This window comes from Megascapheus bottae, chromosome 11, assembly GCF_031878675.1.
Source record: "Megascapheus bottae isolate mThoBot1 chromosome 11, mThoBot2.hap1, whole genome shotgun sequence".
In the NCBI taxonomy this organism is placed as follows: domain Eukaryota; kingdom Metazoa; phylum Chordata; class Mammalia; order Rodentia; family Geomyidae; genus Megascapheus; species Megascapheus bottae.
The window spans coordinates 53,202,608-53,215,333 of record NC_143519.1 but is presented as its reverse complement, the minus strand read 5'-3'; the positions used below and the strand labels follow the sequence as shown (position 1 = coordinate 53,215,333).

The 12,726-nt window shown below is 43.6% G+C and overlaps 1 protein-coding gene across 1 annotated transcript in view; it reads left to right on the top strand.

The window, feature by feature from the left end:
• The window catches only part of Smad9 (SMAD family member 9), a 65,621-nt gene that overhangs the window by 32,339 nt on the left and 20,556 nt on the right, over positions 1 to 12,726 (top strand). Inside the window, exons 2-4 of the mRNA XM_090342274.1 lie at positions 3,297 to 3,903; positions 8,960 to 9,217; positions 10,777 to 10,998. Coding sequence (XP_090198400.1) covers positions 3,492 to 3,903; positions 8,960 to 9,217; positions 10,777 to 10,998 — 892 coding nt within the window. The 5' untranslated portion in view covers positions 3,297 to 3,491. The remainder of the gene's footprint in view (positions 1 to 3,296; positions 3,904 to 8,959; positions 9,218 to 10,776; positions 10,999 to 12,726) is intronic.

The following is a 12,726-nucleotide window of genomic DNA, read 5'->3' as shown; positions in this document are numbered from 1 at the left end:
CCTCATTACTCCAACCACTGCCACAGCACTGCCTGTCTGGATTAAATAAACACAACATGAGCACAGTGACTTAACTATATTTTATAAGTTCACCATTGTTAAGCCACAAAATCAACCTTTCTAAATAAAACTGTGTGTAAGTCAAACTGCCAAATGAAGAAGCACAACTTTGGAATCCCTAACTCTCCTTTTCATCACACTTTAGTGGACTGTCTTAAATAAGGTCCATATGAGGACGGCAGTGATGACAGCTTTGCATTTTGCTCGCAAAGTATCCTCACTTTGACTTGCAGGAGGTTAGCTGAGAGTGATCGAGAATGATTGCCAGCCGGGTGAGGTGCCTCATGCCTGTAATTCTAGTTACTTAGGAGCCTGAGATCTGAGGATCACAGTCCAGGCACTAAAGAACTTCAGACTCTTATCTCCAATTAATCACTAGAAAACGGAAACTGGCACTGTGGCTCCAGAGGTAGGGTGGTAGCCTTGAGCTGAAGCGCTCAGGGACAAGCTCTCAGGCCCAGAGTTCAAGCCCCATGCCCCCCCCTCAAAAGGCTACCAGCCAGCACCTGTGGCACACAGTTATAATGTTAGATACTCAGCAGGTCGAGATCCCAGCTTATCAGGAGGCTGAGATTTGAGGATTGTGGTTCAAATCCAGCCCAGGCAGTTAGGTTAGTGTGAGACTCTTATCTCCAATTAACTACCCAAAAGCTGAAGTGGTGCTGTAGTTCAAGTGGTAGACCCTCAGCCTTGAGTGAAAAAGCTAAGGGACATACTTAGGCCATGAGTTCCAGCCCCAGTACTTGCACAAAAATAAACAAACAAGTAAATGCTCATCATAGCAGAGGAGCAAAATAGCACTCTGGATTTTTGTTGAAAAGTTTGTGTGGAGTGATTATAGGCGTCACACCTATAATCAGGAGATCTGAAGATCTCAGTCAGAAGCCAGCCTGGAGCTAGACATCGGTGGCTCATGCCTGTAATCCTAGCTACACTCCAGGCTGAGATCTGAAGATCATGGATTGAAGCCAGTCCAGACAGGAAAGTTCATGAGTCTCTTATCTCTAATCACAGAAAAAGCTGGAAGTTGAGCTGTGGCTTAACTGGCAGAGTGCTAGCCTTGAGCAAAAGGAGCTCAGGGGAAACTGCCAGGACCCAGAGTTCAAATCCTAAGACCAGAAAAAAAAAATGAGAAGCCAGCCTGGACCAGAATCTGATCTCCAGTTAACCACCAAAAAGCTGGAAGTGGAGCTTGGCTCAAATAGTGGAGTAAGAGCTTTAAGCAAAACATTTTAGAGAGTAGTTTTTTTTTTCCCCCCAACAAACAAATGTTGGAGATTTTGAGCTCTGTTGGCTTCAAAAGACTGAAATGAGTCAGCTTGCTTGAAAATGTGACCAGAAACATCAATCACTTTAAACAGGAATGAAGTCGCTGGTTTTAAAGTCTAGAAAAAGGAGTTTTTTGTTAAAGCAACTGTTTCCTGGTGAGGAAGTGCAGTTCTGCCTCAGGAACTTTAAATGGGTTTACTGAATAACTGGGAGGGGATGTGTTGTTCTGGTGAGAGGGCCAAGAGAAGTCTAGCTGAGTCTCAGGCAGAATGACAATCATGAGCGCATTATTTTTGGTGTACACACACTGCGTGTGTGTGTGTGTGTGTGTGTGTGTGTGTGTGTGTGTGTGTGTGTGTGTAGACAAAAAAGCTGTTCTCACATTCCTTTGGCTTTTGGTCCCTTTCCACCTCAACATTGATGTGAATGTGAAAGAACATCTCTGCTTATGTGGGTTATGTCCGATAACTAATTTTTTCCAGTTTAGAAATGAAAACTGAGAAATCAAAATAAATATTTGTGGATTAGAATTTGATTCATTAACAATGAGAGGTCCATTCTGTAAACATATTTGTGTATTGAAAACTGCATTTTCAAAATAGTGGTGAGGAAAAAGCTACTGTTACATATATTTCCAAATGTCTGTGTCTCTCTGTCTCTCTCTCTGTCTCTCTCTGTCTCTCTGTCTCTCTCTCTCTCTCTCTCTCCCTCACTCTCTCTGTCTCTGTCTGTCTGTCTCTCTCTCTCTCTCTTTCTCTCTCTCTCTTTCTGTTTCAGATCTTCAAAAGGTTGGCCCAAGGTGATGGGGAGGGATGTTACAACTTAACTTGTCCTTCCATATGTGTTCAAAGGCTTCTAGATCAGAGGCATGCCTTCCATTGTTCTCCGCATTGAACCATGCCATCTCTTTAATACCTGGATTGGTAGACGGCACTGTGATTCTCATATGCGTACAACTGGTCATTTGGCTTCTGTGCATACATTTCACATACACACACAGAATGGGACAAAGAAAACCCCACAGGCCCACAACAGGACCACGGGGGTTCTAGAGACACACTTTGAAGAACACTATCATAAAAAATGGTTTGAAAGAATGTATGATAGAGACTAGCTCTCCCCGAGTGGTGAGATTATTAGGAATCCTATGTGTGGTTTTTTTTGTTTGGTTTTTTTAGTTTAGTATCAATTAGCTATACAAGGGGCTTCGTTTTAATATATCCATGACCACAGTCACAACCTGTATCTGAGATCCTTTTTTCTCTTCTTTAGCATGTAGTTGTTTTCCTTTTCTCTTATGAGGGATGGGTTTCTTGTACAACTTGAAAATCAAGAAACTGAGTGGCTGAAGGGAGAGTACAGAGGCCCTGAACAAGCCCTGAACAAAGTTTACAATGGGGAAACCAAAGAGCCACATGATTAATTATTTTAATCAGTAACAAATCAATCAGTCATATTTTTGGTACCAGTACTGAGACTTGAAGTCACAGCCTGAGTGCTAGTCTTCGGCTTCTTTGCTCAAGGCTAGCACTCTACCACGTGAGCCGCAGTTCTACTTCCAGCTTTTGGATGGTTAAGTAGGAGTCTCACTAACTTTCCTGCCTGGGCCAGCTTTGGACTGTGATCCTCAGATCTCAGCTTCCTGAGTAGTTAGGATTACAGGCATGAATTGCATCATTTCTTCCTTAGGAAAGCGACTTGATGAAAGATGTGTTTGGGAATACAGAGTTGAGCATGGGAAGGGAAAAGGGACTCCACAGAAGGGTCACTGCAGGTTGCTTAGATGAGTGGGTGGTAAATTGGGCTGAAAATTGGGACAAATTCTTGAGGAGATTTTTGCAGGCCCTAAAGGGGAAATAAAGGAGAAGGCCAGGCCAAAGAGAAGGAAAAGATTTTAGGATGAAACATTGTCCTTCTTCACTGTCATCTTGCTAAACTCCCCCATGTCTTGCGTCCTGTTTTTGCAGAATTGGCTGGTCCATCGATGAGCTTTGGAGAAAGGCAATACCCTTCCCGAGGTGGCTCCAGCCCCAGTGCTTCCAGAAGGAAAGGGAAATTGGGACCTATGACCTCCCTGGGGAGCTCCCTGCCACTGGCCTGTCCCTGGTAGTGAGGGGCAGCGGGCCTGGTTCCTGTGTGCAGAAGACCCCAGCCCACCTCCTATGCACTCCAGCACGCCCATCAGCTCCCTCTTCTCCTTTACCAGCCCCGCAGTGAAGAGGCTGCTGGGCTGGAAGCAAGGAGATGAAGAGGAGAAGTGGGCGGAGAAAGCCGTGGACTCTTTAGTGAAGAAACTAAAGAAGAAGAAAGGAGCCATGGATGAGCTAGAGAGGGCTCTCAGCTGTCCAGGGCAGCCCAGCAAATGTGTCACCATCCCCAGGTCTCTAGATGGGCGCCTGCAAGTGTCCCACCGAAAAGGTCTGCCTCACGTTATTTACTGCCGAGTGTGGCGGTGGCCAGATCTGCAGTCCCACCACGAGCTGAAGCCGCTGGAGTGCTGCGAGTTCCCTTTCGGCTCCAAGCAGAAGGAAGTGTGCATCAACCCTTACCACTACCGCCGCGTGGAGACGCCAGGTGGGTGCAGGTCACCAACCCCTGAGGCTTTATTTCAGACTTCAGGGGACATGTCCTGGGTTGGAGGCTGGTAGAGGCCCTCCCCAAGATAAAGGCACCTTTATAAGTGAAGCAAATAGAGAGAGGCTCCATTCTGAAGGACAAAGGTACAATGTCCTCAGAAATATCTAGAAGCCTGGCACTGGTGGTTTACTCCTGTAATCCTCAGAATCATGTGGCTGAGCTGTAAGAATCTTGGTTGGAAGCCAGTCAGGGCAGAAAAGTCTATGGGACTCTTATAGTCAATTAACTAGCAAAAGATGGGAAGTGGATATTTGGCTCAAGTAGTAGAGCACCAGACTTGAGTAGACAAAGCAAATAGACAATGCCCAGAACCTGTATTCAAGCTCCAGTACTGGCAAAGAAAGAACAAAAGGAAAAGGAAAGGAAAAAAAGAAAGGAAGAGATCTGAAAAGAAGAGTTTATTTCAATAGACACCTAAACTTTATGTTATTTGGACGTATTTAGGTAGAATTCTCATAATTTCTTCCTAGTTCTTTTTTTGGTTGTTGTTGTCAGTTGTGGGACTTGAACTCAGGGCCTGGACTTTACTCCTGGGCTGGCTTTGAACCATGATCCTCAGATCTGAGCCTCCTGAGGAACTAGGATTATAGGCGCGAGCCACCGGCACCCAGCTTACACAAGAAAAAAAGAAAGAAAAGAAAAAAAGGAAATAAGTTTATCTTCTAGCAGATCATTTTATGTACTTTTGAGCCAATTTAAAAATTATATTAAATTTATCTAAACAATTATTTAATCTATTTATTGATTTAAATGTAATATTGATCAATTTATTAAAATAAATAAGAAAATATCCAACAATAATGATATTCTAAAAAAAAGCTTGGAAGGGGCCGGGAGTTTGGCCTAGTGGTAGAGTGCTTGCCTAGCATGCACGAAGACCTGGGTTCTATTCCTCGGTACCATGTACATAGAAAAAAGCTGGAAGGGGTGCTGTGGCTCAAGTGGTAGAGCTCTAGCCTTGAGAAAATCCAAGGACAGTGCTCAGACCCTGAGCTGGCAAAAAAAAAAAAAAAAAAAAGGCTTGGAAAAGTCTGTTATTAGAAGAATATGCAGAGTTCTTGGGTGATCATAAGATTGTGAGACTTTTGAATCAGGACAGTAACTGATGCATTCATAATATGTGTCAGAGCTTATAAATGGTGGTAGACCTGAATCACAATTTCTATAAGGAAACTTATTGAGAATTGTATTGCTTGGTACTGTGTCTGCCCTCTCTAGCACCTCAGTGATCTTCCTAAATAAAAATTGCCTGTTTTTCCGAAAACAAACAAACCCTTCTCCCATCCAAACGTTGTATATATTTCCCGTTTTGGAGAAGTCACAGTGACTGTCACAGTTGTTAGACTGCTTCTCTTTTGTCTGCTTCGGGACAGGAATGCAGTTTTTGTGGGGCTCTCCTCTCTTTGACTGGTCATCTACCTTGTTCCAGGGATGTTCCAGGGCTGGCACATTCACTCAAGGAATTCATCTGTGTCCCACTAGGAGACAGTTATGTTTGGTAGCCACTCAAACACCCAAGTGTTTGTCAAAATGTCACCTCTGTGTGTCAAAGATCCTTCATACGGGAACTGGGACTGTGTCTCCAAATATGATTAGAAAGTCTCATGCTCTTGGCCAATCTTACTTATTTCTCCTAGTTCATGCAGGTCTTTGATTTCTTCCCTTCTTTCCTACTTCTCTTTGAACTTTTCTTCTATATCAGGAAAGAAAAAAGTCTGAGGAACATGGTGCTACATGCCTGTAGTCCCAGCTATTTAGCAGGCTGAGGCAAGAAGATCCACTGAGTTCAAGAGTTTAAGGCAAGTCTGGGCAACATAGCAAGACCTCATCTCAAAAAAGAACAAATGGAAGTTAATAATGTCAGAGTTTACATTTAAAAACAAAAAGCAAAACAAAACAACAATGACAAAAAAATAGAGCTGGACGCCGGTGGTTCACTCTCTGTAATCCTCGCAACTCAGAATGCTGAGGTCTGAGGATCGTGGTTCAGTGCCAGCCCAGGCACTAAAGTCTGTGAGATTGTTATCTCCAATTAACCACCAGAAATTGAGAAGTGGCACTGTGGCTTAAGTGGTAAAGTAGTAGCCTTGAGCTGAAAAGCTCAGGGACAATGCCCAGGCCCAGAGTTCAAGCCCCATGACCAACAAAAAACAAAACAAAACAAAACCAAAAAGAGACTGATTCCTTTTTGTCACAAAGATTTGAGTAGATTAAATTCATATGTATTAATTTTAGGTTTGACTTTCCAGAAAAATGAGTCAAGATTATATTGATTTACTATAATATTTTAGCTACACATTTTTGTTTTGTTTGGGACTCCTAGCAGCTATTTCTAATAGAACAAGTGGGTTTGGTGTCTCATTATATCTGTTTGTTTTTGTTGCTGTTGTTTTGTTGTTTGTCAGTCATGGGGCTTGAACTCTGGGTCTGGGTGTTGTTCCTGAGCTCTTCAGTTCAAGGCTACCGCCCTACCCCTGGAGCCACAGCCCTAGTTCCCATTTTCTAGTAATTAATTGGAGATAAGAGTCTCACCGTCTTTAGTGCCTGGGCTGGCTTTAGCTCTCAGCCTCCGAAGTAGCTAGGATTACTGGCATGAGCCACCGCACCCAGCTCTAGCAATATCTAGTTATATCTAGTTTTATTTAAGTAAATATTGTGAGAACAGTGAAAATATTAATGTTAAGTTTGCTGAGTCCTAGTGGTAATAAAACCTTGTTTGCCTTTAAGTTTTTTTTTCATATCTTTGTGGCAGATGAAAGATTGCATCCTGGTTCCTTTTTTATTCACATGTCCAGCTTTACATGATGATGTTGAAAATTTGTTTTCTAATGTAATAGAAGACAATATGTATAAGTCCCAGTTTGTAGAAGAAACCATTTGTTTTTGTACTGCCTTTACCTGTACTGACTTTAGTTTTAAACTTCTCATTTACCAGTTTCAGTTATTTTCTGGTTAAGTAACTGACATTGTGCTGGTTAATTGGAGTTAGAGTCTAGCAGTCATTTCTGCCTGAGCTGGATTTGAACCAGGATCCTCCAGGTCTCAGATTCTAAGTAGCTAGGATTGCAATAGTGAGATACCAGTACCTCACCAGGACTTGTACTTTTTATTTATTTATTTAATTAAAAAAACTTTTGCCAGTCATGCATGGGGCTTGAACTCAGGGCCAGAGTACTGTGCTTTGAGCTTTCTCAAGGCTCTACTACTTAAGCCCCAGTACCACTTCTGGCTTTTTCTGTGTATGTGGTACCAAAGAATTGAACCCAGGACTTCGTGTATGCTAGGCAAGCACTCTACCACTACGCCACACTCTTGGCCCGACTTATACTTCTTATACAAGTTGTGTTTTCTTATTTGTTTGTCTTTTAGTCAATGTGATGACAAATCAGTCTGTCCCCAGAAACATCTTTTAACCATTTCCTGTTTCTTTTTTTTGTTTTTTGTTTTTTGGGTTTTTTTTTTTTTTTGCTGTTTTTCCTCCATGGTAATTACAAATCTAAACAACATGCTTCCAGGTTAATCACTTTTAGATAATTTATCATCTTTATAACACAAAAGATGAGGACTTTTTTGTCTTCCCTCTCCTTCTTAGTCCTTGATACTTACGTTTTAGTTCATGGTTTATGGAAGTTTGGGGTTATTTTCCTGCTTCCTGTGGTGGAGTTAGGAAAGGAGCTGCCTTCCGTCTGAAAGCCATCAGTGTTGAAGTGGGAAAATGATCCTTATTTCTCTGACGGTGTCTTTGAGGCTGATCTTCTGGGAGATTTAGATTATTTCACTTACCCTTTGATGTTTGCAACAATCCTGTTACTAGGTTTGAATCTATTTTCATTCACCAGGTTTTTTGCTCTGTGTTCCTTTAAATCTGAAGACACAGATTTGGGAAGTTTTCTCCTATTGGTTCTTTGATTATTTTCTCCTCTGTTTTCTTTGTTTCACTGACCGGGACAACGTCACAGGCTGCACTTCAACCCCTCGCATTGCTTCTTTTAGGCCAGGCACATCTTAGATGTTGCAAGGAGCTTCCAGGGCCTGGGTAAAGCTTGCCCTTGAAAATCTGAATCCACTCTGACCTTTGGTCTTGAGTCAGAGTCAGGGACACACATGTTCTATTTGAAGAATGGAACCCAGAAAGGATTGACTAAAATGAGCAGTTTAGATTTTCCTGTGGCTACTGATACTTTGCTTGTTCATTTTATTATTCTGCTTTGCGCTTCACTAAAGAACTTTGCACTCTCTCCCTTTAAAACTTTCCAAGGGAAACAGGATGTTTTTATTGTAGCTGAATTGAGGTTGCTCATCTAAATAATGCAGCAAGTCTCTGAAGGAAATCACTCTGGGAATCACATGCATTTCATGGCAAGCAATAGAAAGCACCTGTGCTTTAACAACATTAAATTGACTGGCAGAATTAAAAAGTCATACAAACAGCGAGATCCTGAGAATACAGTGTTACAATGTAGCTCTGGTCATTTCCAAGGTCGGGAGAATCTTTATGGGCTTTCTGATGTCTTTCACAGTGAAATTCTGCTTTAGATGCAGATAGCATGAAAAAGGACGATTATTTTTGCATCTTTCATGTTTTCTCTTCCTTCTTGGGTAACAGTGAGACCTTCATGGATGATGAGCAGAGAGAACACGGGAGGCAGCTGGCAACTGGTGGCTCATGCCTGTAACTGTAGTTGATATCAGGCTGAGACCTGAAGATGTGGACTGAAAGGCAGACAGGACAAGAAAGTCCATGAGACTTTTTTTTTTCTTTGTCTCCACTGAACTAGCAAAATGCCCAAAGTGGAAGTGCGGCTTAAATAGTAGACCACCAACTTTGCCCTAGTACCAGCACAAACAACAGCAAGAAAACCGTGCTAATTCTGGAGGAACGATTCCCATGCATCAGCAAATTGCCAGTTGAAGACCTCCCATACCTCTGTCTCCTCCATTCTCTCATGACACACATGTGCAGCGCTCACTCTCTTGTTTCTTCTGCTCCTAGTGTTGCCCCCAGTGCTCGTGCCAAGACACAGTGAATACAACCCCCAGCTCAGCCTCCTGGCCAAGTTCCGTAGCGCCTCCCTGCACAGCGAGCCGCTCATGCCGCACAACGCAACTTACCCTGAGTCCTTCCAGCAGCCGCCATGTCCTCCGCTGCCTCCCTCACCCAGCCACGTGTTCTCACAGTCCCCATGCTCTGCCGGCTATCCTCACTCCCCACAAAGTCCTTCTGAGCCAGACAGTCCGTATCAACACTCAGGTCAGTAAGAACCAGGGTTTGGGGGAAAATATGGGAAAAGAAGACCAAAAGCATGCATCAGTGGGGGAGCATCGTAATTGTAATCAGTGCAGCTATCGTTTGCATAATGCTTTACAGTTTGTAGAGCAGTCTCCTGTAAGCCCTCTCTGAGATGACAAGGACAACACCCATGCCACATAGAAGGAGTCTGAAAACTGCATGTTTTTTGTTGTTGTTGTTTTGCCAGCCCTGTGGTGCTGTCTCTGAGCTTTAGTGCTCAAGGGTAGCACTCTCTACCACTCAAGCCACAGCTCCACTTCTGGCTTTTTGGTGATTAATGGGGGGATAAGAATCTCACAGACTTGACGGGCCCCAGAACCTGGCTGAAACACATGTTTTGGCTCTGATTTCTGATTCTAGTCTTCTGGAAGCTTTCAGAAACTAAATAGATTTGAAAACCATCCCTGGAAATTTCCAGTGACTCTTTGCTCTTTAAGGCAGTGGAAGTAAGATTAAAATACTTCTCTAAAGTAGGAAGGTTTGGCCCAGGAGCCAGGCAGCACGTTTCCTCAGGATCTGGCCAGTGCTGTCCTCCACAGAGAATTCCTGGCTAGAGAAAATGTGTGTCTAGGCTCAAGTGGTAAAGTTCCTGCCTAAGTAGCACAAAGTTCTGAGTTCAAATCCCAGTACAGAAGGAAGGAAGGAAGAAAGGATTGCCAAAGTCGTGAAATGGATCCAGATTGAGAAACAAAGAAGAGATGTATGTGTATCTCTTCAGTGTGAGTTATATACTGTCCTCAGCTGCAGAGCACTGGTCATGAGACTCATATTTCCAATGAACCATCTCAAAACCTGAGGAGGAGCTCTGGTTCAAGTGATAGAGCACTAACCTTGAGCATAAAAACTCAGGGACAGTGCCCAGGCCCTGAATGTAGACCCCAGCAATAATATCCATACTACCAAACAAATGAAACAAAATAGAAATGTGCTAGTCTGCTATTTCTCATAATCAATCTCTGTGTGTGTGTGTGTGTGTGTGTGTGTGTGTGTGTGTGTGTGTGTGTGCACACGCCAGTACAGGGCCTTGACCTCAAGGTCTGGACATATCTCACCCATGACTGAGGCTCCACTAGCTTGTAGAGTGGTAGAGGTACATGTATTCAAATTACTCGATAGAAAGTAATATAACTTAGGTGACATAGGGAAAGACTGTGAACCTCCAGGTAGTCAGGAATGAGCACTGGGACTTGGGGAGGGGGCTAGGAATCCCCACATATTAGTTATAAAATTGCTTGTTGTAATCTCAGACAGCATGCCTGCCATCAGACAAACACCAGATTTTCCAGGACTGCCACTGAAGTCTTGCTTTCGCTGTACTTGTCTCAGTTCATCTTTTGAGCTTGCCTGGGAGAGTGTGTTTCTCACCACATATAGTGCAATTTGGTCTGTGCCACTTCAGACAGAAGGCTGGACAGCATCCTGGCGGGCTTGCAGCCACCTTTCTAGTTTAAAGCATCCACCTCCATTTCTTGGTGGAGTCCAGGTGTGACCATAATGCTTTCTACCTGTCTCTCTTACAGACTTCCGGCCCGTTTGTTACGAGGAACCCCAGCACTGGTGCTCAGTCGCCTACTATGAACTGAACAACCGCGTTGGGGAGACATTCCAGGCTTCCTCCCGAAGCGTGCTCATAGATGGATTTACCGACCCCTCAAATAACAGAAGCAGGTTCTGTCTTGGACTTCTTTCCAATGTGAACAGAAACTCAACCATAGAAAATACCAGGCGACACATAGGAAAGGGTAAGTGTGAATATGGCACGTCTCTGTGCAGTGTTCTGAGCTGAAGAGGGGAACCAGAGACCAGCTGCAGTCTCGTGGACAGACCCACAGCTGCAGCGCTGATGGCCAGTTGGTGCCCTTTTGGGAAGGTCACAGAAACTTTCCTGGTCCCCTCGTCATCACCTCTGAAGCCAGTAAGCCAGCCTGTCTTTGGGCATGGCATAGAATGATTGCTGCAAAGACAGAATTAGATGATGCATTTGACAGCAGGATGAGATTACTCAATGGAGACATTATGTATGCATTTTGAATTTCCCCAGAAATGCTAGCTAGGACTTCTTTGAACAAGAGAAATTGTGATGGATGATTGTTATTACCAGATGAAATGGTTACCAGATGAACCTGACTTCTGTTTGGACAGTCGGTAGGTAATGGGAGTTCTCCTGAGTCCAAGTAGGCGCTGAGATGGCTGAGGGGCTCAGCCCCACTGCTCTCTGGCAGATGGTCCATTGAAGCCATCCTGCCTCTGTGAACAACTCAGGTGACCATGTGGCTGGGTTAAGGGCCTTTAACTACTTCCATTCCTGTTGATGTTTTCTGTTCATTGATGTTTCTGCACAAGGCCACTTAAAGAGCCACAGCACTGTTACCGTTTGATCTGTTTTTACTCCCCATCCAGTAAGATAGTAAGGAGAGTTTTCTTTGAGGTTTTCAGGTGCCTATGTGTGTGTGTGCACACATGAGTGCGCGCGCGTGTACATGCGTGTGTGTGTGTGTGTGTGTGTGTGTGTGTGTTTTCATTAGCTTATTGGGTAATGTTTTCTAATGGTCCCCTATTGTAGTAACCTCCAGGCCATCATCAGAAACAGACTGAGTTCATTTCTTGATGTTGACTCCTTTTCTTTTGCCAGTCCTGGGGCTTGAATTCAGAGCCTGGGCACTGTCTGAGCTTCTTTTGCTCAAGGCTAGCACTCTACTACTTGAACCACAGGGCCACTTCCAGCTTGTTCTGTTCTTATGTGGTAGTGAGGAATGGAACCCAGGACTTCTTGTATGCTAGGCAAGTACTCTACCACTAAGCCTCATTCCTAGCCCTGATTGCACATTTTCAAGAGACTGCTTGGCTGCTGTCTTGAGAACAGACTGTAGGGTGAGCAGAGGTAGAAACTGTCCACAGCTACATTTAAAATATAACTAGAGATGTGCCATTTCTCCCTTCAGAAATGGTCGATTAGCTTTGAGCCACTATCCTTGTAACTTAACACTGGTGGGGTTGGCTGTCTAAAGGGGGTGAGAGCTGGCAGAAGTGTGGACATTCGCATTATTTCTGTTGTCTCCATGCATTCCACTCGAGGCGCTGTGGCTCACATAAAGCTTGCAATAGTAACTGCAACAAAAGGAATTGAACACAGTATTCTGACCTCACTAGCACAATGTTTCAAATAGCTACTAGCGAGCCAGAGGAAGCATCCCCAAGGGATTAGAACACTGAAATCTAACATGGCTTCTAACCACATTCTTCTGAGAACCCAGAAATGCAAATAGCAAAGGTGATGATGATGATGGTGATGATGATGATGATGATGATGATGATGATGATGATAGCTACCCATATTGATGACTTAATATGAGTCAAGTTCCCTGTCCTACACTTACCAATAGTATGGTGTGTTGTGTGTTTGTGCTTGAACTCAGAGATTAGGTATAGTCTCTTAACTCTTCCATTCATAGTTAGTGCTCTATCACTTG